Source organism: Vombatus ursinus, unplaced genomic scaffold (assembly GCF_900497805.2).
Source record: "Vombatus ursinus unplaced genomic scaffold, bare-nosed wombat genome assembly UNPS02014818.1, whole genome shotgun sequence".
Lineage (NCBI taxonomy): Eukaryota > Metazoa > Chordata > Mammalia > Diprotodontia > Vombatidae > Vombatus > Vombatus ursinus.
In genome coordinates, this window is record NW_020954596.1 from 1,680,370 (window position 1) to 1,702,785 (window position 22,416).

Below are 22,416 nucleotides of genomic sequence, written 5' to 3' on the forward strand. Positions count from 1 at the left end.
GCAGGCTTCGAGGTTGGTTCTTAGGCGGAAGCACTGTGGGACAGTTCTAGGAACCCCGTGTGAAAAACTTGTGTGTGATCTTTTTGTCACCTAGTCCAGTGCTCTGATAAGGGGACCCCTCTCCCCGTGTCCCACAGTTGAGCTGGGATCACACGGTAAGTGGTGAGGAACCCACCACCTTGCAGATTAAAGGGATGGTCAGTGAGCATCTCGAAAGGGAAGCAGTGATCACCAAGGGCCCATTTCCTTTTTTGAGAGGGCTATTGGACAACATAAGATTCTAGCAAAGCATCTGACAGTCTCTCTTGTTTTGTTTTTCGTTTGTTTGTTTTGTTTTGATCTGGGGTTTTTTGTTGTTTTTTTTTGTGGTAAAGGTAGAGAGATGTGGACTAGATTAGTGGTCTCCTAAATGGAAGTAGGGCTGAAAAGACCTGACCCCAGAAGATGAAATGGGTGGCAACCCACCACACCTGCCAAGAGATGGTTGTGATACGTGGTTTCAGCAGCTGCATCTACCCTTATTCCCCAAACTCCCTCAACCCCGCCCCTAACCTCCTCTGCAAAAGCCCTCAACCTTCCCTCCTGAGCCTGACTCACCTCTACACCATCACTGACAACTATCCCATTCTCACTACTCATTCAGCCACCATCCTAGTTTAGGCTGTCATCATGTCTTGTCTGAATTTGAGTAATAGCCTCCACCTCAAGAATCTCCCCTCTCCCATCTCCAATCAATCCTTCACACAATTGCCTGAGTGATTTTTCCTAGAGCATGTATCTGCCCATGTCACTACCCCATCTTTCAAAAATGTCTAATTTTGTATAAGTTTGATAATACATAGTAGTTATTAGTATGTGAAAATTATATATAAATAAATATATATGTATTTGGGGGGGCTTAGAAACCTTTTACTGATGGGGGTGTGCAACCAAAAAAATCTGACTAGCATTTGCTAGGATAATAGTAAAGAGTCAGGTAGGTGGCATGGTAGATAGAGTGATGGCTAAATCCAACCTTAGACACTGAGTAGCTGGGGGACCCTGGGCAAGTCACTTAACTCTGTTTGCCTCAATTTCTTCATCTGTACATTGAGCTTGAGAAGGAAATGGCAAACCACTCCAATATTTTTGCCAAGAAAACCCCAAATGGGGTCATGAAGAGTTGGACATGATTAATCAACTAAGCAACAACAAAAAAGGATGATAGTAAAGTTAACTGGGTTTGGACATAGTAAAATGACTGAACCCAAAGAGTTAATTGTTAATGGTTCCTTGTCAACTTGGAAGGAAGTGTCCAGTGTAATGCCCCAGGGATCTGTGCTTGGCCTTGGCTTTTTTGGGGTTTTTTTTGTTTTTTCATAATGACTTGGATAAAGGAATAATAGTAATTTTTCCTCACATTTTCAGATAACACAAAGCTGGAAAGGATAGCTAACATGTTGGATGATAAATGTAAGATCCTTTGGGCAGGTCAAATTTAAGAGAGATTAATGTGAAGTAATTTTATCAACTTTATAGTTATAGGATGAGAGAGGTACGACTAGACAATCTACTTCAAAGAGATGAATGAATATTTTAGTAGACTCTAAGCTCAGTCTGCGTCAACAGTGTGATGTAGCAATCGATAAACTAATGCTATCCTAGGCTGATAGAGATCATACAGAATATTGAGATTTTACAGATCATATAGAATAAGGGAGGCTATTGTCTCACTGTACTCTCCCAGTCTGACCACACTTATGATACTGTTTTTAGTTGGGATGATCATACTTTAGGAAGGTCATGCACAAGCTGTAGAGTATCCAGAGGTGGGTGACCAGGAGGGTCTTATGAGGAACAATTGAAAGAATGGGGGTAATTACCCTGGAAAAGAGGAGACTTAGAGAAAAGATCTGTTAACTGTCTTCCATTATCTGAAAGATTGTCATGTGGAAGAGAAATTGGGCTTGATTCCAGAGGACAGAAATGAGGAAAATGGGCAAAATGTGGAGAGAAAGAAAATTTCAGCTTGCTGTACACAGTGGGGCTGTTCCAGTCTTCCTTTTATAACCTTAGTATCTGAATTCTACCTTAGAAGATAAACTCACCTTCTGCTTAACTGAGAAATGTCCCGTGTGAGTTCTTGTTTTCTCCACACTTCAAAATCTGTCTTTATCTATCCTTTCCTCCTTTGCTTCAGGCTCACAGGATGTGGTAGCACCTCTCCTCCTTTCTGAAATTAAGTTGCCCTATCTCACCAGGACTGGAAGTCTGATCACTTGTGGCCCAATCGCACAGCTGATTGGCACAGAAGCTTTATCCTGCTCCATTTTTCTGACTTAGGCCAGTTCGACCCACGTTAGGCAGCCTGGTAGCCCTGTACTCTCAAAGGATTACCATAGCTTAGAACTTCAAAACTCATTCAATCCTCCAACCTCAGCCTTCCCAGCAGCAGGGATGACGGGTATCAACCACCTTGCCTGGCCTTCCCTTCCTTCTTACCAAGTCTGATCCCTCTACTCAGGCTAATGATCTCATCTCGTCCTGCCTACTCAGGGACCTCTGTTCATTCCTCTCTTCCCTTTTCAAGTTCTGGAGTTGAACTAGTGATATAAAGTGTGACAGAATCCACCTTGTGAAACTAAAAGAGGCATATTTTATGCAGATTTATAGCCATTCCCCCAAATAAACTTTAAATAAAGCAGGCAGTCAGCAGCTACTGTGTCAGAGTAGGCATCCAGGGGAAGGGACAGGCTTCAGATGTAAGAAAAGCCAGACTTCAAACCCCACGGGACTCTGGGGAATGGCAGGTGGAGACATATCCCTCTCTCCTGCCTGTTTCATCTGCTCTGATATTCCCGGGATGGCCAAACATGACCACGATATTCCCAAGGCACTTTTGCTAAAGATAAAAGAGCCTGGTGGGAGGAGGGGGTAGTGGGGTGGGGACATTGTCACTTAACTCTATACTTTCCTCTCTCCTAAGCCTGGGATAAGTCTTTGGGAGCCGTCTATGGGTCCCTTTCCTCCCTGCTGCTCAGTCAGCAGCCCTCCTGCCTGTATTCTGATCATCCCTCTGGACCCAGTCTCTCATCCCGGGTGCTATCTTTAGAGCTCATTCCTCAGATTCTCCCTGAACCTGTCAGAGACTTCTCCCCCAGAACTGTCATCCCTGACCCTCCGAGGCAACTTAAAGGAGACAGTTGTGCCTCGGGTGAGTCACAGTTGCTGAGGAAGGGTAACAGGGTCTTTTGGCTTCTCTTTGTAATTGCCAGGGAAGAAAGTAGTGGACAGAAAGAAGGAGAAAGCACAGAGACCCAAAGTCTTACATGAAATTCTTACAAAGTGAATGTTCCCAAATCAGTGGGATCACAGAAGTCATTCTATGACCTGATTCTACTGGAGGGGGGGAGGGGGCAGGGTGGGAGAAGGAGGAGACACAAGACCAGTACAATGGCCACATGGAAGAAGGCATTCTGCCTGCCTCTTCCTTCAAACCAGAATTCTTAATGGGATTTTTTTTTAATGTTTCAACAACTATTTCAATAGAGCTGGTTTTCTTTGTAACCCTATGCATTGAATTAATTTAAAAGCATTATTCTGAAAAGAGGTCCTGGGCTATCGCAGACTGCCAAAGGCATTCATATCATTAAAAAAGCCAAGAACCTTTGCTCTCAATTTTTTGGCCCCAAACTCTTAGGTTTTCCATGATTTACATTTTTTTGTTCTTCTTCTAAGTTTTGGGGGTGGGAGGAAGAAGGGATGAGAGAATTAATGCAGATCTCAATACTGAGACGGCTTCTAAGTCTCTCTTGCCCTAAATAGGGCAAGTTTATAGCCCCTTATAGGCCCAGATTTCTCTGCTCAGACAACCTTATTCCTAGATTTCCCTACCCTGAAATGCCACCCTCTCTGCTTAAAGTCCCCTTCCCAAAGCTTTGGTCTTCTTGCTCTGATATTCCCTCTACTTCTCTCTGACCTAACATACCTGATTCAGAGTTCTCTGCAGGCTTAGGTCTCTTAGCTCAGAAACACATACTTCCAGGGTTCTCTGCCCTGAGACAACCCCATCCCATTATCTCCCTGCTCAGATTGGCCTCCTTCCCCCAAAGCCTTCTCTTTGTTCAGAAGCACCCTTCCCCCCAGATTTCTCAGCCCTTAGACCCTTAGACCATCTTCCTTCTCAGAGTGCCTCCCCACAAACTCCCTATATTCAGATATGCCCCCTCTCCAGGTTTTCCTGCTTGAATCTCACCGTCCTACCACCCCCACTAAACACACACAACAGTTGTTCAAGTCCCTGGGGTCTGTGGGTATCTGCAAGCCTGCCCATGTAGGGAGTGGAGCCGAAGATGAAGCCTGAGCTGTCCTGAGGGACTGCCTAGCAGGAACTTATAGACCCAAGGTGCCCCCTCCCCACCACAACAGAGGAGGCCTGTAGAAGGACAGGAAAGTAAGAGCAAGAGCTGCACCAGAAGAAGAGTCAACCCAGAAAAATGGTAAGTGTCACAGGGCTCCGGGGCCCAAGGATGACATCGGGGGGTCCTATAAGAGGCCCCTGGCTACCATCAATTGTGGAGTGTGTCTATACTCTCTGCTTATCCCTTCTAGTTAACTCTTCTAGAGAAGGAAAGCTTGAAAGGGCTAATACTTACACCAAACAGTTCTGAGTTTGGTCACTGCTGACCTCACAATCAGAGAAGGCCCCATGGAGGCTGGAATGGGGTAAAAACTCAATCGTTAGAGGGAGTCCAGTCACATCAAACACCCAAACAAAATTATAGAGTCAGGAGAATACAGGATGTGGGGTGTTTTGTTCTTTTTTTTGAGGGGGAGTGGGAGAGGGTTGTGTACTTTCACTGAGGTAGAGAATTCATTAAGGCAAATAGTATTAGACAAGGCTGAAAAAGGTGCCTGCAGGTTGTGGGGGCATCCAAGGCAGGGGAGTCTGGTCTTTGCCCAAGTAATAGGGAGCCACTGAAGGTATTCGAACAGTGACATGACCAACTTTATGAATAAGAAATATTACTGTGGCTGGAGTCTGGAGGAGAAACGGAGCAAGGACAGAAAGAACCATTAAGAGTCTATTACAGGGGCAGCTAGGTGGCGCAGTGGATAGAGCACTGGCCTTGGAGTCAGGAAGACCTGAATTCAAATTTGACCTGAGACACTTGACAGTAGCTGTATGACGCCGGGCAAGTCACTTAACCCCATTGCCTAGCCCCCAACCCCCCAAAAAAGAGTCTATGACACTGGGCCAGACAGATGCTAATGAGGGTCTGTAAGAAGGGGGTGGTATAGGAATAGAGTGAAGGACATAGGGGCAAGACCATCAGTGGCAGAACTGAAAAGATTTGGTAATGGATTAAATAGGAGGAGCGAAGGAGAGGGAAAAGTCAAAGATATTTCACAGTTATAAACAGGGTGACAATGAGTGACGGCAATACAGACTGAAATAGTCAAGTCGGAAGGAGGAGAATGTCTGGGGGCAAGATAATTAGCTCAGTGCTGGCCATACTGGTTTTAAGAGGTTGGTGGAACCTCTCGTTAGAAATATTCTCTATGTATTTGGACTTGCAGGTCAGGACCGAGGATAAAGATTTGGCAATTATCTGATGGGTGGGGAGGAAGAGAATTAAAACTGTAGGAATGAATGAGATTGCCAAGGGAAAGACTGTAGGTGAGGAAGAGGATCAAGGATACAGCCTTGAGGAATATCAACTTTAAGGGTCAGAAAGGAGGTGAGGAGCCAGCAGAGAAGGCTGAGAAGGTCAGGCGACTGAAGAGAGTGTGATGACTGAGCTGAAAGAGGAAAGAGAATCCAGGAAAAGACTGCAGTCCCCAGTGTGCTGCAGGGAACCAAAAAAGGCCTTCAGCTTGATAATTAGGTCATTGGTGACTTAAAGAATGCAGTGTCAGTAGGGGAGTGGAGTGGAAGCTCAATTACACAGGGCTGAGAAGAAAGTTGGGAGTCAAGTAGTGGAGCCATTGTCCGTAGCTAACTTTTAAAGTAAGTTTAGCAGCGAAGGGGAGGAAAATTATGAGACTTTAGCCCTATGTCAGGGGTTCTTCACCTTTTTTCTGTTGTGGACACCTTGGGAAGCCCATGAACCCCATCTCAGAATAATATTTTTAAAGTCATAAAAATACATAGGATTGTTAAGGAAACTAATTATATCACAACACAGTTATCAAAATATTAAAAAAAATTCACAGATCCCTAGAAATCTATCTGTGGATCCCAGGGTGTGAACAAGAAAGAGTATTTTTTGATTGGGAAGAATGTAGCTAGAGGGGAAGGGAGACATTAAAGGTGCATAAGAAGAAGGGGATGATTCTGGGAGTAAGGTCTTAAAAGAGGCTGGAGGGGATGGGATTCAGGGTGCAGAAAGAATCATTGGTTTGAGTTGGTGAGCCTTGGAATACCTTTTCTTCTTGGGCTGGAGGGAAGGAAGGGAGAATTGGCAATGACACTATTCCCTAGGCCTCCTTGCCCCTGGGGGAAGGAATCCTTAATGCTCTTCGGGGACCCCTTGACCACCTCTGAACTATTGGCTTCCATCTTAGGCCAGCAGGAAGACCAAGAAGAAGGAAGGTGGTGCTCTTCGTGCTCAGAGGGCCTCATCCAATGTCTTTTCCAACTTTGAACAGACACAGATTCAGGAATTTAAAGAAGTAAGTCTCCTTCCCATTTCATCTCCACCCTTTCTCTCTCCCCCTCACCTGACCAGCTCCAAGTGCTCCTAAGAACTTTTCCTTTCAGGGAAACCCAAGGTACACCTACCTGTAAATCTGGGAATCCTTTTGTAAAGTGGAAAAGCAGATTTCTTCTTATGTTACCATCTGTGTCAATCCTGATTCTCCTATTTTGCATGAATTTAAAGTGACACAAGGCTATAGTTTAGGGAAGATGCTAGGGAAATACCTGAGTCTATACAGCATTCTTAATAAAAAAAAAAAGAAACCTAGTTTCTCTCTGTGAGCATAAGCATGAGGACTGAGTCAGCAAAGGGGTTTTAATAGTGGATGCCTTCCTGAGACCTAACAAGGGACTTACTCTCCCCTTCCCCTTTCACTTCCCTCATCCCTGATTTGCCTGGTTTGTTTTCAGGCGTTCACACTCATGGATCAGAACAGGGATGGATTTATCGACAAGGAGGATTTGAAAGACACCTATGCCTCCCTAGGTATGTATTCTCAGAAGGAAAATCCATCCTAAGCTGCTTTGGAAAAAAAAATTTACATGAATGATTTTCAAGAACATTTCATTATGATGATATAAAATTAATAATATTAATCCCTCATGTGCACAGCATTCTGTAGTTACAAAGCCCTTTCCCATCCATCATCTCAACACTCCAGTGAGGCTGGACAGAGATTTAGAGATGGAGTAACCAAGAGTTGCAATAGGTCTTCTGAATCAAGACCAAGGCCTTGTTTCACTGCCATACACCCCTTGCCTTTCTGTTCTTTCTATGTTAAAATAAAATGATGGAATCCTAACATCATAGCATAATCTACATGTTTTGAGACTAACACTTACTTTTAGGTATAGATGACAAGGGCCGTGGGCACAAATGAGAATTGGAGTGGGGAGGCAAGGAATGAATTCTGCTTGGACTTAGCCAAGCCTAAAGGGAGAGCTCACCAGGGTCCTGGTAGAGTGTATAGTCCAAAGGAAAAAGCCAGAGCTTTGGCACAAGGTGGAAGAATGAGAGTCCCAATGGGTAAGGAGCTGGTAGTATCCCAGGAGAATGCTACTGGAGGCAGGCAGCATGGAGAAGAGGATGGCATGGAAGTTTCATTTGAAAATCCCCATGCTCCACAATGAAAGCGAGAGAAGGGCTAAAGAGGGCAGAGCATGGTCATTGAAACAGAGCCCAAGGAGGTATTAACGGAACAGGGAGGGAACCTCAGGTAGGCCACTAGGCTGCCTAAGGAGGTGAGAATAGAAAAATGGAGCAGGTGAAAGCTTCCCTGCTCACCAGTGCTGGGATCATTCTACAGAGTGGCAGCCACATTTCCAGCCTGGGTGCGGAAGGAGACCCAGTCTTAAAAACAAACAAGCAACAACAACAACAACCCTGAAAGCAGCTGAACGAGAGCAGATAGGAGTGGGGAGAGACTTGAGGAGGTAACTTTCCCTGCCCCGCTTCTGTCACATGACTGATGGGAGGCTCCAGTGATGTGATTCTGCTCTTGGAAAGGTTCAGAGCACCAAACAAGGGTGAGCTGTGATATTTATGATGATCATCCATATTATTGTCCCTTCATACATCAATGGGTCCATTATCTCATTGATGTGAGCACTCAGTTGGCCTCGAGCTCAATCCATTCACGTCTCCTCATGCTGTGTAATTCTTGCCCTGCCCTCTCATAAATCTGTCATTGGATCCAGCCCCAAGGCCTTCCTTGAGATGTTTTAACATTCTGTGAATACCATTAGAGCACCCAGGCTGTCCATCTGCTAGCCTTACTCTCGCTGCATGACCAGTCCGCTTCCATTTCTGGACATAAATTTCTTTGATGACTTTTTTTTTTACATCACTTTTCCTATCAGTCATCAGCGATAATGCGCTGCAACCCACTCACACCCACCATGGAGTTCTTCATCATCCTTAGGGGTTCCTGCAGTTTGGATTCTTCCTGCAGTGTGTCATTCCATGATTCACAAGCACTAGGATTCATCACTGGGAGAATAATGGTATCTAAAAGACAGGCTTTTGTTTCAGAGAGGAGCTCGGGGTCACTAAAAACCCTTTGCCATTTCCCAAATGCACTCCATCGTGTTCTGTTCAGCCTATTCTCTTCTGGGCTCTGCCCATTGCCCTTCTGCCCAAGATAACATACTGATGGAGCCATCATTTATTCAAATACTGGTGGCACCTATAATGTCAGCCTGGATGACTTAGGACACAAGACCTAGGAGGAAGTTAAGTCAGAAAGACAGGTGGTGTAATGGATAGAGCACTGGACTTGACAATTAGCTAACTGGCCTCCAAACCTGTTTCTGGCACTTAATAGCGAGATGCATGGTCCTGGGCAAGTCTTAATATCTCTCAGTTTCTATTTTCTCATCAGTAAAATGAGGGGCTTAGACTACATGGCACCTAAGTCACATCTAAATTTATGAACTTATATGATAAATGATGGCTCAGGGTCACATAGTTAGTAAGTGTCAGAAGTGGGATTTGAATCCATACCTTCCCAGCACCATGCCCAGCATACTATCTACTACATCATGCTGCCCTTACTAATTATTGTTATCATTATGATTAAATAGGCTGGAGGTATGGGAGATAAGGTCTGGCTATTTAGGAGGATGGGGGGGATGAGACACAGTCTTAGAGGATTCTGATGCTAGTGCCATTTTTTTCCCTTTATAATTCATGTGCAGGAATGAAACATGTGTGTCTCTACCTTTTTGCCTTTGTCCCTCTTTCCCTACTTATCTATGTCTGTCTTTCTCTTTATCCTTGGCTCTGCCCTCTCCCTCTCCCTGACACCATCTTTCTCCTTTTCCTGGTTTCTATCTTGTGTTCCTTTTGTCCTGGACTCTCCACCCCCATTTCCCTGTCCCTCTTCCCCCTTCTCCCTCTCTTTCTCCTCCTGCCTCTGTCTCTCCCTTCTTCCCTAAACCTCTCTTTCTACCTCCCTCTTCTCTCCCCATACCTCTCTCTTCCTCTCTCTTCCCTTCCCTCTCTCTCCCTTTTTTTCTCTCCCTTCCTCTCTCTTCCCTTCTCCCTCACTCCTCCTTTCCCCCTCACTATATCCCCCTCTCTGTCCTTTCCTCCTTTTCTCTATGCACCCCTGGTCCCTTTTCCCCACTTCCCACAATTTGTCCCTTTCTCTCCCTATCTCTATCCCGCCCCACTCTCACCTTCCTGATACAGGCAAGATTAATGTTAAAGATGATGAGCTGGATGCCATGCTGAAGGAGGCCACAGGCCCCATCAACTTCACAATGTTCCTGAACCTGTTTGGTGAGAAGCTGAATGGTGAGTTCACTGGGTTGTAGCTGAGGTAGAGGTCAAATGGCCTGCTGGCCCCAGGCGTTGGGCTCCTGCTAAGCATCTCTTCAGGCCAGCCCCACCAGAAGCTAAAGGAATTCCAGGAACTTCTTCTTTTCCTGGGACAGACTTGTTCATGTTTCATTGCCCAGATGGAATGTGGACCATGTGCTCAGTCCTTGCTTCGCCTTAGCCTTCAAAGGCTCAGGTCCCTTCCTCCAGGAAGCCCAAACCTGACCACCCAGCCCACTCTGATCTCACCCTCCTAAGCTGCAACAACAGTTAGTGTCAGAATGACACTGGCTAGCTGTGACCTCCTCTTCTCCACTGACCACAAGCTCTTCCAGAGTGTTTTCCTTCCTCATTGCTCCAGCCCATGCTACTGTCTCCCATTCTTCTTCCTTTCCTTCCTGCCACCACATTTTTTCCATGCCTGTAGTTCACAGACCAGCACCAGCATAGACTCTTCTAGATCTGCTGCTCCTTGGTCCCCATCAAACTGTCTGCTCCTTCTGGCTCTCCCACAAAAAAGCAGTAATGAGATATAGTAGAAATAATAATATTTCTTTTTTTTCACATTAGTCATGTTGTTAGGGAGAATTAGAACCAGTAGAAGGAACCACAAGAAAGAGGAAACAAAACAAAACAGAAGAAAAAAAAGAGCAAATAGTATGTTTTGATCTGCATTCAGACTCCATAGTTCTTTCTTTGGATGTGGATAACATTTTTTTTATTAATTTATTTTGATTTATCAACAATCACTTCCGTAAGTTTTTGAGTTTTAAATTTTTCTCCCCCTCCCTCCCCACCTCCCTCTCCAAGATGGCATGCAATCTGATATAGGCTATACATATACATTCCTATTAAACATATTTTCACATAAATCATCTTGTAAGGAAGGAGGAACCACCAAAAAGAGGAAACAAAACAAAACAGAAGAAAAAATAGCAAATAGTATGCTTCGATCTGCATTCAAACTCTAAAGTTCTTTCTTTGAATGTGGAGAGCATTTACCATCATGACACCTTTGAAGACGTCTTAGATCCTTACATTGCTGAGGAGGGTTAAGTCTATCAATGTTAGTCATCACATAATGTGGCTGTTACTGTGTACAATGTTCTCCTGGTTCTGCTCACTTCACTCAGCATCAGACCATACAAGTCTTTCCAGGTTTTTCTGAAGTCCGCCTGCTCATCGTTTCTTATAGCACAATATTATTTCATTACATTCATATACCACAACTTGTTCATTCCCCAATTGATGGGCATCCCCTCAATTTCCAATTCTTTGCCACCACAAAAAGAGCTGCTATAAATATTTTTGTACGTGTAATAATATTTCTTTAAGGTGAGCTGGGCACTTGCTTCACTACAACTCTGTAAGGTAACAAGTACAAACATAGCACCCCCATTTTATAGATGAAGGAACTAAGGCTCAATGAGATTGTGGCTTTCCCAGAGTTAAGCTGAAGAGCTGGAATTTGAAACCTGGTCACCTGATTCCAAGCGCAGCACTCTTTCCACTATAGGAAAGTGGACCCTAGGAGTCAGGAAACCAGGGTCCTCTAGTCTTGAATCTCCTACCATTCTTCCGTGTGCCCTTGAGCAAGTCCCTTCCATTCAGTTTCTTCTTTAAAATAAAGGGGTTGGAGTAGATGGCATCTGGGATCTCTTTGAACTCAGGCAGTCTGACTTGGTCCAGGCCTGGACATTCCAGAGGAAAGGAAGGCTCAGTTAGAATCTCTCACAAGGTTTTAGCTAATTTCATCTTTCTGGTTGTTCCTGCAGGGACAGATACAGAGGAGACAATACTGAATGCCTTCAAGATGCTGGACCCAGATGACAAAGGGAAAATCCACAAGGATTAGTAAATCTCTTCAATTTGTCTCTAGAATATGGGGATACAGGGATGGAGGGATGAGGAATATGGCAGGATGGATTAAGGGGTTGTAAAAGGTTCCTGGTCACAAAAAGTGGGGGAAAAAGTCAGGAATGAGGGCCAGAGGAAGTAAGGGAGAGACAGGGGACTTCAAGGTCCAGATCCTCAGGAGTAAGGGATGACCCTGCTGAGAGCTAACATCAGGCCAGAAGGTTGGAGGGAGGTGGAAACTCACTTCAAATGGATTCTGGGGATTCTGAGTGTGTGTGTGTGTGTGTTTATGGATAGATGACACAAGTAATCTGTTCACCTGGTGGAAAGCACACTTTTAATACATAGTTCTGATAGAGACTTGATTTCTTAATGGTTCCATTTCTGTAACTCACATAAGCTGCTGAAAAAATTCATCCCCTGGAGGCCAAAGTTCCAGGGTTGAATCTGATTGGTCATTGGGATATTGTGATGTTTATCTGAAAAAGGTTGAACTAACCAGGATGATTTTCCCTTCTGCTTTTATTAGCATAAAGCGTCTGCTGATGTCCCAGGCTGACAAGATGACTGCAGGAGAGGTTTGTTTTTTTTCTATTGCTCTTCCTCCAGTGAACATGTCTAGAGACTGTGTATGTCACCTTTGCATTAGAAAGTAGGGCTATGTATTGTCTAGCAGAGGCCGAAATCCTGAGGTGCCAAGGCATACTTGAAACAGACAGGTCTTTACTGGCGGGTCTCCTGCATATGGGGTCTCTTCCAAGGCAGAGGCTCCTGGGGGGCCTAACACAAGAGAGAAGGGGGGAAGGGTCCCAACAAGGATCAGTTACCCAACTCTAACTATTAGGTACATCCTTCCCAGGTAAATTAAAGTCTTATGGATGACTCAAGAACCTGCTTCATTGAGTGTGTGGCTGCTATAGGGTTTGAGAGTTCTGTGTAGCCACAGCTACAGTGGCTTCTGGGTCACTGTAATGCTCCATGAATCTTCCCCTTGGCCTTATTGCTATGGTAGTTTACTATGTCCTGAGCTTTAGCTGGGGACTCTGTCCTGGGCACTCAGAGGCTGTCTAGTTGTCCAGCAGTCCAAAGGTAGCACACAATGTTCTCTATGATGAGATCTTGGGGGTATCACTGATGCCCTCAAGCCACGGTTAATCCCTCCCTCCACTAGAGGGAGGCCAAGGCTGGTATGTGTGTGTGTCTGCCGAGCAAGTCATCCAAGGCTAAGTATGGGGAATGGGAGGAACATGGGAGCAACTGCTTTTCTTGTGTAAACCAAGTTTCTCCCATATGACCAATTCCCTTGAGAGCACCTGTAGCAGGGGTTTTTAACCTGGGGTCTTCAGGGATTCCATAAACTTGGATGAGAAAGAAAGAACATTTTTTATTTTGACATAATTGGCTTTCTTTATAATCCTATATATTTTATGAATTTAAAAATATGATTCTGAGAAGGGGTCCATAGGGTTCACCAGACTGCCAAAGGAGTCCATGAGACACAAAAGGTTAAGAAGTTCCAGTCGATAGCCAGTTCATTAGGATGATTGTAATAGCTATTGTATGGTGGAGATTTACTCTTGGGTTTTGTAGGATTAAAGATGGAAGTCGTGAATAGAAAATAGTCTTGGAACTTTAATGGACTCAAGATGAGTTGACCAAGTGACATGATAGTTAAAAGGTCTAATTCAACAAAGCCATAGTAATAGAGGCATAATAACCATGTTGAAAGAAGTGATAGTCCCACTGTCCTCTGCTCTGGTTAGACCACATTTGGACTATTGTGTTCAACTCTGTACACCACATCTTAGGAAGAACAGTGACAAGTTCTTCTACAAAATTCCCACTAGAAATACTTACAGTAGTGTGCAAGTAGCCATGGGTTCTCAAAGGCACGGTTCAAGTTCAGGCTGGATCTACCATGCTGGAAAGGCTTCAGGTACAATCCTAGCAGCAGATGTTGTCTGTTTCCCAAAGGGCCAACCTACCTAAGTATAGAAGGGCTTATCACTAGCAGGCTGGGGGATGAACTCTTTTACTAATACAACCCATGAAACAAAGAAAAATATAAATTGATCTTTCAGGTTCGTGCAGTCCTTCCACTTGCAGAATAGAGCCAAAAAACAGGCAGTAGATCTCCTTACCAATTAAAGAGGCATGGAAGGAACAACATGGATTTTGAATATAAACTCATTTGTAAAACCTTATAAAGGAGGAGGTGGAAGATCCTTAGTCATATCTTGTCATAAAACAGCAAGAAGTCATGGAGGGGAAAACAGGTCTAGAGAAAGTTTGGAGTGAGAACCATTTAGGCCAGACCATCCCAAGAAATTTATAAATGGAGCTAGAAGTAGGACAACAAACAAACAAAAAGAACAGAAAAGATCTGTCAATATTTCTGTAACAATTTCTTCCCCACCAATCACAGTAGAGCCACTATATCTAGATTCAAACCATCTCCATTGGCATTATGCTGCAGGAGGAATTTGAAATGTTAATAAATCATGTAAAAGACAGGAAGGGCAACTGGAACAAATCAGGTATATATAGCTGGGGTCTATGCTGGAGGCCACACCATTTTGAGGGCACAAGGGAACAAGTCTCAAGATAGCCAATGGAAGCGAAAATACTGAAGAGTTGGGGGAAGGTCTTGGATAGTATTACTACAGAAAAAAGTCAATCAAGAGAAAATCAGTATCTATTGATCTATATCCCTACTTCCTCATCTCTGAAAGAAGTCTTTATGAAAGGAATCTATATAAGTATCAGGGATGTATTTGATGAAAATATGAGAAAGAAGAAGGAAGACTTTTGTAAATGATATTCTACAGTAGACTGCATTTTGACAGTCCCAAAATTTGCTTTAAGAAGTTAAAAAGATAAGATCCCACTGTGCTTATTGTTTCTTGACTACCAAACAAAATTGATTTGGAAGAGCAGAATGAAGTCATAAAGGTTCTCCTCCAACCAGGTATTTTCTTTGCCTATGTGAAGGTCACACTAGATCTCAGGAGAAGTAACAAAAGTTTGCTTGATTATCTTCTGATTATTTGTAACAAATGGGATATAAAACAGGGAGATATGGGCTCGCTAAAGATGTTTGCAATTGTCATGGAAGATGTCCAGGACAGAATCCAAATGGAAGAGGGATTCCCCAGAGATGGTGAGATCCTCTGCTGAGCCTCATTACCAATGATCTTGTACTGATATAATCAAATCTCTGAGTCAGAGATTCCTAAATGAGTTTCTGAAAAGATTTTTAAAAGTTGCTTAACTGTCCTCAGAGATAAAAACAGGTGGATGAAGCATGCCTGTTGTTCAGATTATTAAAATTACATAATATGTGAATATATGATTTTCCAAATATTAATATTTAAGTTAAAAAGTTGATGCATAATTCATCTTTAAAATGTCTTAAAAATTAGTTTTAGGAATTCAGTTAAATAGTTAACCCATTCAACTGCTCCTTTATTGAGGACATCTAGTGGATAGTGGAGAGTTGGGTCTAGTGTCAGAAAGACCTGAGTTCAAATCCAGTCTCATATATTTACTAGATGTGTGACCTTGGGCAAGTCACTTAACTTCTTCCTATCCCAGTTTCCTCAGCTATAAAATGGAGATAATAGTGGCATCTATCTTCCAGGGTTGTAAGAATTTAATGTTAATTAGTTAATTAATATTAAATTATTAATATTAATAATATATTAATGATATGAAAGTAATTAAATTATATATTTGTAAAGCATTTAGCAGAGTGTCTGGCACATAGTATGATTTGCCTCCTTCAGCACATGTACTTTGAACATATGTAATGTAGATGGTAGCACAATGGATAGAGCACTGGTCTTGGAGCCAGGAAGACCTGAGTTCAAATCTGGTCTTAGACACTTACTAGCTGTGTGACTGTGGGCAAGTCATTTAACCTCTTGTTCTCAGTTTCCTCATCAGCAAAATAGGGATCACAATGGCATCTACTTCCCAGGGTTATTTTCAGGATCAAATGAGATAGTAATTGTAATGTGCATAGCACAGTGCCTGGCCCGTAATATCACGCATTTTAGCCTGTGTGATTCTTATTGTCGATGTCCTCCGACAAATCCTTCATAAAGAATCTGGCCACTACCCCCTCGCCAAGCCCCTGCGACCGCGGACTCTTTTAATATCTTCAGGATATCAGTGTAGCACACAGGTTGTCTCTTTGTTGGCTTCCTCCTCCCCTCCTCACCCCCATTCATCTGCTGTGTGACCACCCTAAGAGACGTCACGTATGTCCTTGGGAAAGTCTTTTATACCACTTTTTTGTGCAAGTTTTTGGTGTCGTCTTTAGGTGACTTATGCGCACCAAGGCTCTTTCCATCACCTACAGGATTACTTGTCATTTTGATTCTTCTGAGATCATGGTATTCCGTAATCCACAGACATATTACCAGGAAAATGTTGGTGTTATAAAATGGGTCTTTGTGCTAGCAAACAGTTTGGGATCATTAAAGATTCTGTGCACTTTCCCAAATGCAATTCATATGTACTCTCCTATTCAATTCTGGGCCCAGCTCATTATCCATCTGTAGTGACAGAGATAGATAGATAGATAGATAGATAGATAGATAGATAGATAGATGGATGGATGGGTAGGTAGATGATAGGTAGAGGGATAGATAGATGGATATAGAGATAGATGCATAGATAGATGATAGGTAAATAGATATTGAAAGCGAGAGAGAGAGGGAGAGAGAGAGAGAGAGAGAGAGAGAGAGAGAGAGATTCAATGGGCTGTCCCTTCAGCTCCATGTTAATCCGGATAAAAATAGGCTTTTCATCAGTTTTGTTATTCTCACGGAGACAGTTAAGCTAATTTCTTTTGCATTGCTATGAATTTTACTAAAGAAAATTTGTAATGTTTCAGGGGCGTTGTCAATTAGTTTGGTAACATCAGTGAGTTCTTCAGTCAACCAACAAGCAATTATTAAGTGCCTACTATGTGTCAGAAACCATGCTGGGAGCAAAAAGCTTTAAGTTTTATGTCAGAGTTTTGTGCAATTTTAACATATACAACGGAGATACCAGCTTTGAGGAATCTAAAGTTGCATTTTTTTTACTAAGTAAAATATTTATATATATAAAAAAACAAAATCAGCAAATCACGCAGCAGGATCTTTTATTATATATACCTCTCAGTCAGTTTTGTGATTGTACAAATGGGTTCTTCCATGGAAAATCATATCTGAAACACAATCCTGTCTATTGTTTTCTGACTCCAAGGCCAGTTCTCTATCCACTACGCCACCTAGCTGCCCCATCCTGTCTGTCAAAATTGTCAGGTGGTGTTTTAAGCAATCCAAGTCCTCGGTACTAGGCACACAGTAAACCCTTAATAAATGCTTTTTGACTAACTGACCTAACGAGGGGGTTTAATTGTTGAGGAGACTAGATAGCCACAGAAACACTGGCAGAGTCGTTGCCCTCCTGGTTTCATTTACAGATGTTCTCATGATGATGTGGCTTGGCTGGCTTTCTTACCAGGTTTTCTGCAGGCTCTTTTTTCTTCTCAACTGCTTTTCATTGATTTGTATGGCAATTCAGCTCACAATCTTTAATCATCCCCCTCCCCAGTGTTTTGCAAATTATGTTTTCTAAACTGATGTTGCCCTAGGCCCTAGGCCCTGTATCTCTACTTGGCTAGAAGACAAGGGTTTTCTTGGCACTTTCTGCCTCATTTTATTTTTACATTAGTTAAGCTTCTCTAAGAAAAGTCAGTATTCAGAATCAATGTTTTTGGTTTTTTTTCCCCCACTTTCCATTTTTTAGAGTAAACACCTTGTTTAAATAGGTCAGGCTGTTGTCATTATACTAAGTATCTTTTTCTCATCTTTACGCTCTTTAAAAAAATTGGTCTTTTCTATTGATCTAATCAATAATCCAAATACACATAGATAACTTGTTCTGAAAATGCATACCACACTGAGGAGAAGTCTTTATAGTAAATTGAACTTTTGGCAATGTTGTGTAGTATTTCACTGGTTTAACACCTTCTGATTCTTTTCTTGAAGAAAGTATTAAGGATGAAATGAGGCTTCTGAATAATCTATAAGCTTTTGGTGTATTCATTTTTTGACTTTGAATCATTATTTTTAAATATTTTTCATTATCTTCCAACTCTTCACCATTTTTCTCCCATGCCCATTTTTGTACTGAAGTCAGAATATGTTGACTTGATTTTTACCAAGGTCTTCATAGCATTACTTTATCCTCTACAATGGAATTTTGCGTATAAATTTCAATTATCTTTTTAGTGGTCCATTTAATTATGTTCATCATAGGCAATGCAAAGCGAGATGACCAATGGCCCATGAAATTATGTTTTTTTTTTCTTGGCTAAGGGTACATAGTGGAACTAGGCTAACTCTTATCTGCTTTTCCTAGGAGTTCCTGTGAGCCGTTTAGCTACAACTTGTGCATGTCTTTTAGTTTCTTTTATAGTGAGAGTGTCATTATAGATATGGTTCAGTTCTTCCAGTTGCATGTTCATTCATCATTAAAGACTTCATATTAAAAATACAAAGTTAAACTATTCATAGACAAGTCCAAAAATGTTATTTACCATCATTAATCCTCCCTTTCCCACAAATATACTGAAACAGAAACAGGAAGTTGCACAGAACTAACAGCCATTTTCTATTTTTATCTGTTTCATGAGTTAGGAATGAAAGATGGTCCGAAAAATTGATGACCGAGTAGGCAACCTTTGGGTGATGAACCCTTACAAACTGAGCTAAGGTTCTTGGATATCAAACACAGTCTTTCTCCAGGTCTCTACTTAAACTCTTTCTAGCTTGATCTTAGAGATTACATTGCTTCTGCAATACTGGAGTGAGGTCTGCAAAATGAGGAGGCACCAAAGGAGGACTTCAGTGGAGGATTTGTGGAAGAGTGACTAAGACTTCTGCTTGGCCCTGGAGAACAGAACTACAAGAAGTGGATGGAAGTTGCAGAGGCAGATTTTTGACTTGCTATAAAAGGAGGAAGTGTTAGGAATAACAACTATGATCTGTGCCAAAGTGGAACAAGTGACCTTGGTAGAGAGTGAGTTCCCTGTTACTCGAGGTGTTTTAGCAGAGGCTGTGGCCTTTCATCAGGGATGTAGCTGGGATTCACATAGCATTTAGACTGGATGGCCTTTGAAATTACTTCCGACCCTCAAATTCTATGATTTACCCTAAAATTGCAATGGTTGATTCTCCTAATATAACATAGACCTCTGCTGTGGAGCCATAGCCCTTTGCCAGTTCCCAGTAAATGGGTTTAAGGCTTGGGGATTAGTCCCTTTGATGGGCCATTTTGTGACTTTGCCTTTTTCTTCATCTTTTCCCCTTGAGCACAAGCTTATTGCCCCCCAAGTTCCTTGTGTTCTCCCATCCTCTTCTTCAATTTCCATCAAATTCAGACAAAACATACTTAACATTTGAAGCTATTTTATACAAACACATGAAACCTCATCAGCTTTCTTGAAAAACCATTCACACTTATAATAATTAAGGTCACAAAAATATGTAAACAGCATCTCTTTACTAAAAATAACTAGAGTGAATAACTGGGGGGTTGGGGGTGGGAATCGAAAATCTGGAACTTTATTTGCTGCCATTCATTGAATGTCCAGAAAGGGGAAAAAAGACAAAACTACGGCATGGAAATCATGTGGAGACTTACTCTTTTCAGAAAGTGATGCTTTAAGTGGATCCCGGTTTTAGATAATCCAGAGTGTGGGCGTGAGTTCAATCTTCCATCTGTCTGTGTGGGAAATGTTTGCTGAGTAAACTATAGTGCCCAGGGCCATATTACTTGAGAGAGCAAACTTTTTAAGGACTGTTTCCTTGCATATAACTGAGGCAAAGATGCAGTTTAAAAAGAGCTTCTGAGACTTGAATAAACTAACATTTTACTCAGACAGGTTTAGCCCAGCCCCACACAGTATTTCCACTCCCCCAGGTCGGGGGCTGTCTCTGGTGGGGATAGAGCATGGCTATGCCTCTAATTCTACTGTCCTTATTGGACAGGGACCCCACCCCCAAATGCTCTTTCTTCTTCCTTATTAATCTGTTGCGGTGTTGCTATTCCAGGGCTTGTCTAAACCCTTCTTGAACCTGCTTCTATTCTCAGCCTCTTTACTAGCTCAGACAACAGCAATTGCTTGCCTTTTCCTAGTCCTATGTGAGTAAACAGAGACAGCCCGGCCTATTGGATACTGATGTCAGGAAGAGCTGGGTTTGAGCCCTGCCTCTGGCACCTCTTAGCTGGGGGATCCCAACCAAATCACTGAGCCTCTCAGCGCCCCAGGCAAATTACACTAGTAATTCCCTATACTGATGAAATCATAGGTCTCGACCAACAAAACAGTGAGCAAAGCCTGTACCTGCATACTCAGGCTGGTAATTATCAACCACCAGCATTCTCTTTTCTCCCTTATCAGTCCTAGTGAGCCTCCAAATGAAGTGAGTGAAACCACTTTGGAAGATGCTTCCCTTCGGTTCCCTCCCTCCCAGGAGGCCTATGGGATGGAGGCAGTGCTGTCTGCCTCTCCCGGTGCCTCGCCTGTGTCAGCCCCAGCACACCACCGTGAAACTTTATTGTCTCTAGCATGCCAGCATCAGGTCTGACCCAGCCCTAATGTGCTGCCGGCTCATCTACCCCTGCTATTCCTCCCATGCCATCACAGAAAGCGATGTGACCCTGTTCGTTAGAGTGTCCTGACATGATTTTCTTTCTGAACCTCCCACAGATTGATCAATTGTTCCAATTCGCTTCCATTGATGCAGCTGGAAACCTGGATTATAAAGCTTTGAGCTACATCATCACCCATGGGGAGGAGAAGGAAGAATAACAAGAAGTCGGACTGGGGGGAACATTGTCCATTCAATAAAGGTTATTCAGCAAACACAGTCCTGATCTGACTGCCCATATTTGGTCCCAGAATAAGCCCCATCAGTTCTAAGCTAAGAAAGTTCTAGTTCTGAAATATATCCAGTCTCCTGGCCTGCCCTGCGTGCCCCAAACCTGGGGAGTAGGGCAGAGGGCTGCTCCTGAACTTACCCAACAACCTTGTTCTGGGGGTCAGTAACTCTCACCAGAGCTCATCCTTAGGGTCATTGACTCCCACAGGAATTCTGTCTTGGGCATGGTAATACAGAAGCCTAGAAAAACCATTCTAATCTGGAACAAAAGACCATGGTTTTATAGACTTTTAGAGCTGGAAGGCAGGAAAGTGAGGCCCAGAGAAGTTATTAGGCTCACACAGATAATAAATGGCAGAGCCAGGATTTGAACCCAGGTCCTCTGACTCTAAATCTAGTATTCTTTCCATTGTTGTTCAGTCATTTCAGTTCTGTCCGATTCTTTGTGACCCCATTTGGAGTTTTCTTGGCAGAGATATTGAAGTGTTTTACCATTTCCTTCTCCAGCTCATTTTACAGGTGAGGAAACTGAGTCAAACAGGGTCACACAGCTAGTGTCTGAAGCCAGATTTGAATTTGTGAAGATGAGTCTTCCTCACTCCAGGCCCAGTGCTTTATCCGCTGTACCACTTAATTGTCCCACTCTTTCTATACCACCACATAAGAAGGGGTGGACACACATTTGTGCTCCAGTCCTATTGAGGCAGCTGAGAGGCACGGTATAGAGCTCTGAACTTGAGATCAGGAAGACTCAAGTTCAAATCTGGCCTCAGACACTTACTAGTGGTATGACCCTGACAAGTCACTTAACCTCTGTCTGCCTCAGTTTCCTCAATTGTAAAATGAGGATAATAATAGCACCTACCTTGCAGGGTTTCTATAAGGATCAAATGAGAAAGTATTTGGAAAATACTTAGTCCAGTGGCTGGCATTTAGTAGGCACTTAATAAATGCTTGCTTCCTTCTCCCCATTGTCATATGCACAGGATGAAGGACATGCCCTCACATACTGGGATTTACCTAAAACCTGAGGGCTTCTGGTCACCAAACAAGGTCTGGTCAAAAATCCTTCAGCTTCCTGGTCAAAGGACCTTTTAGGACAGGACTTTGGCCTAGACCATGGCCACTTGAAAGAGGCTTGCTATGTTCCCCAGGCTGAGATGAATCTAGTGAAGAGCATTTCCATGCTGAGACCTTGAAACAGGTTGACTTCACCACAGTGGGCACAGGAGCTTAGAAGCTTTGTCCCAAATTACATTCCTTCACAAACTCTGGCATCGAACTTCTCCCAAGTGTTGAGAGTTTTTCTAGTTCCTGGAATGACATTTTTCTTCAGTGCCTGGACTGAAGACTCTCCTTAGTACATGTAATGAACTCTCTCTCTCCCTCTCTTCCTTCTCTCCTCTCTGTCTGTCTCCTGTAAGAAGAAATCCTTCCTCCAATGTTATATGTGATGGGTCTTTTCCTTTCTCAATATGGATTCTCTCCTGCTGCCTGCTATAAAGTCTCTTCTAGGTGTATGGACTAAACTCTCCTCAGTGCCTTCTCTCTCTCTCTGAACAGTAAAAAAAAGTCTGTCCCCCTAGCCCTCATTGCTGATTTGAGGTCTTTCCCTA

The 22,416-nt window shown here is 42.9% G+C and overlaps 1 protein-coding gene across 4 annotated transcripts; it reads left to right on the forward strand.

Annotated features, from left to right (window-relative positions):
* The first annotated feature begins 7 nt into the window (after positions 1 to 7).
* Positions 8 to 21,164, forward strand: LOC114023673 (myosin light chain 5-like). Of its 4 annotated transcripts, none has more exons than XM_027836437.1 (8): positions 8 to 155; positions 4,214 to 4,478; positions 6,547 to 6,654; positions 7,091 to 7,166; positions 9,873 to 9,977; positions 11,777 to 11,855; positions 12,388 to 12,436; positions 20,629 to 21,164. In XM_027836437.1, the coding sequence occupies exons 2-8, from the start codon at positions 4,476 to 4,478 to the stop codon at positions 20,728 to 20,730; spliced, it is 522 nt and encodes a 173-aa protein (XP_027692238.1). In that variant the 5' UTR covers positions 8 to 155; positions 4,214 to 4,475; the 3' UTR covers positions 20,731 to 21,164. The 4 variants fall into 4 exon arrangements, with proteins under 4 accessions (XP_027692238.1, XP_027692239.1, XP_027692240.1 ...); XM_027836438.1 differs by having other exon boundaries at positions 4,317 to 4,478; XM_027836439.1 differs by having other exon boundaries at positions 4,408 to 4,478.
* Positions 21,165 to 22,416: the final 1,252 nt, after the last annotated feature.

Excerpts from the sequence above, each read along its gene's own strand:
- LOC114023673 (XM_027836437.1), top strand. Across the intron at positions 7,167-9,872 it reads AGACACCTATGCCTCCCTAG|GCAAGATTAATGTTAAAGAT; the intron begins GTATGTATTCTC and ends TTCCTGATACAG. Across the intron at positions 9,978-11,776 it reads GTTTGGTGAGAAGCTGAATG|GGACAGATACAGAGGAGACA; the intron begins GTGAGTTCACTG and ends TTGTTCCTGCAG.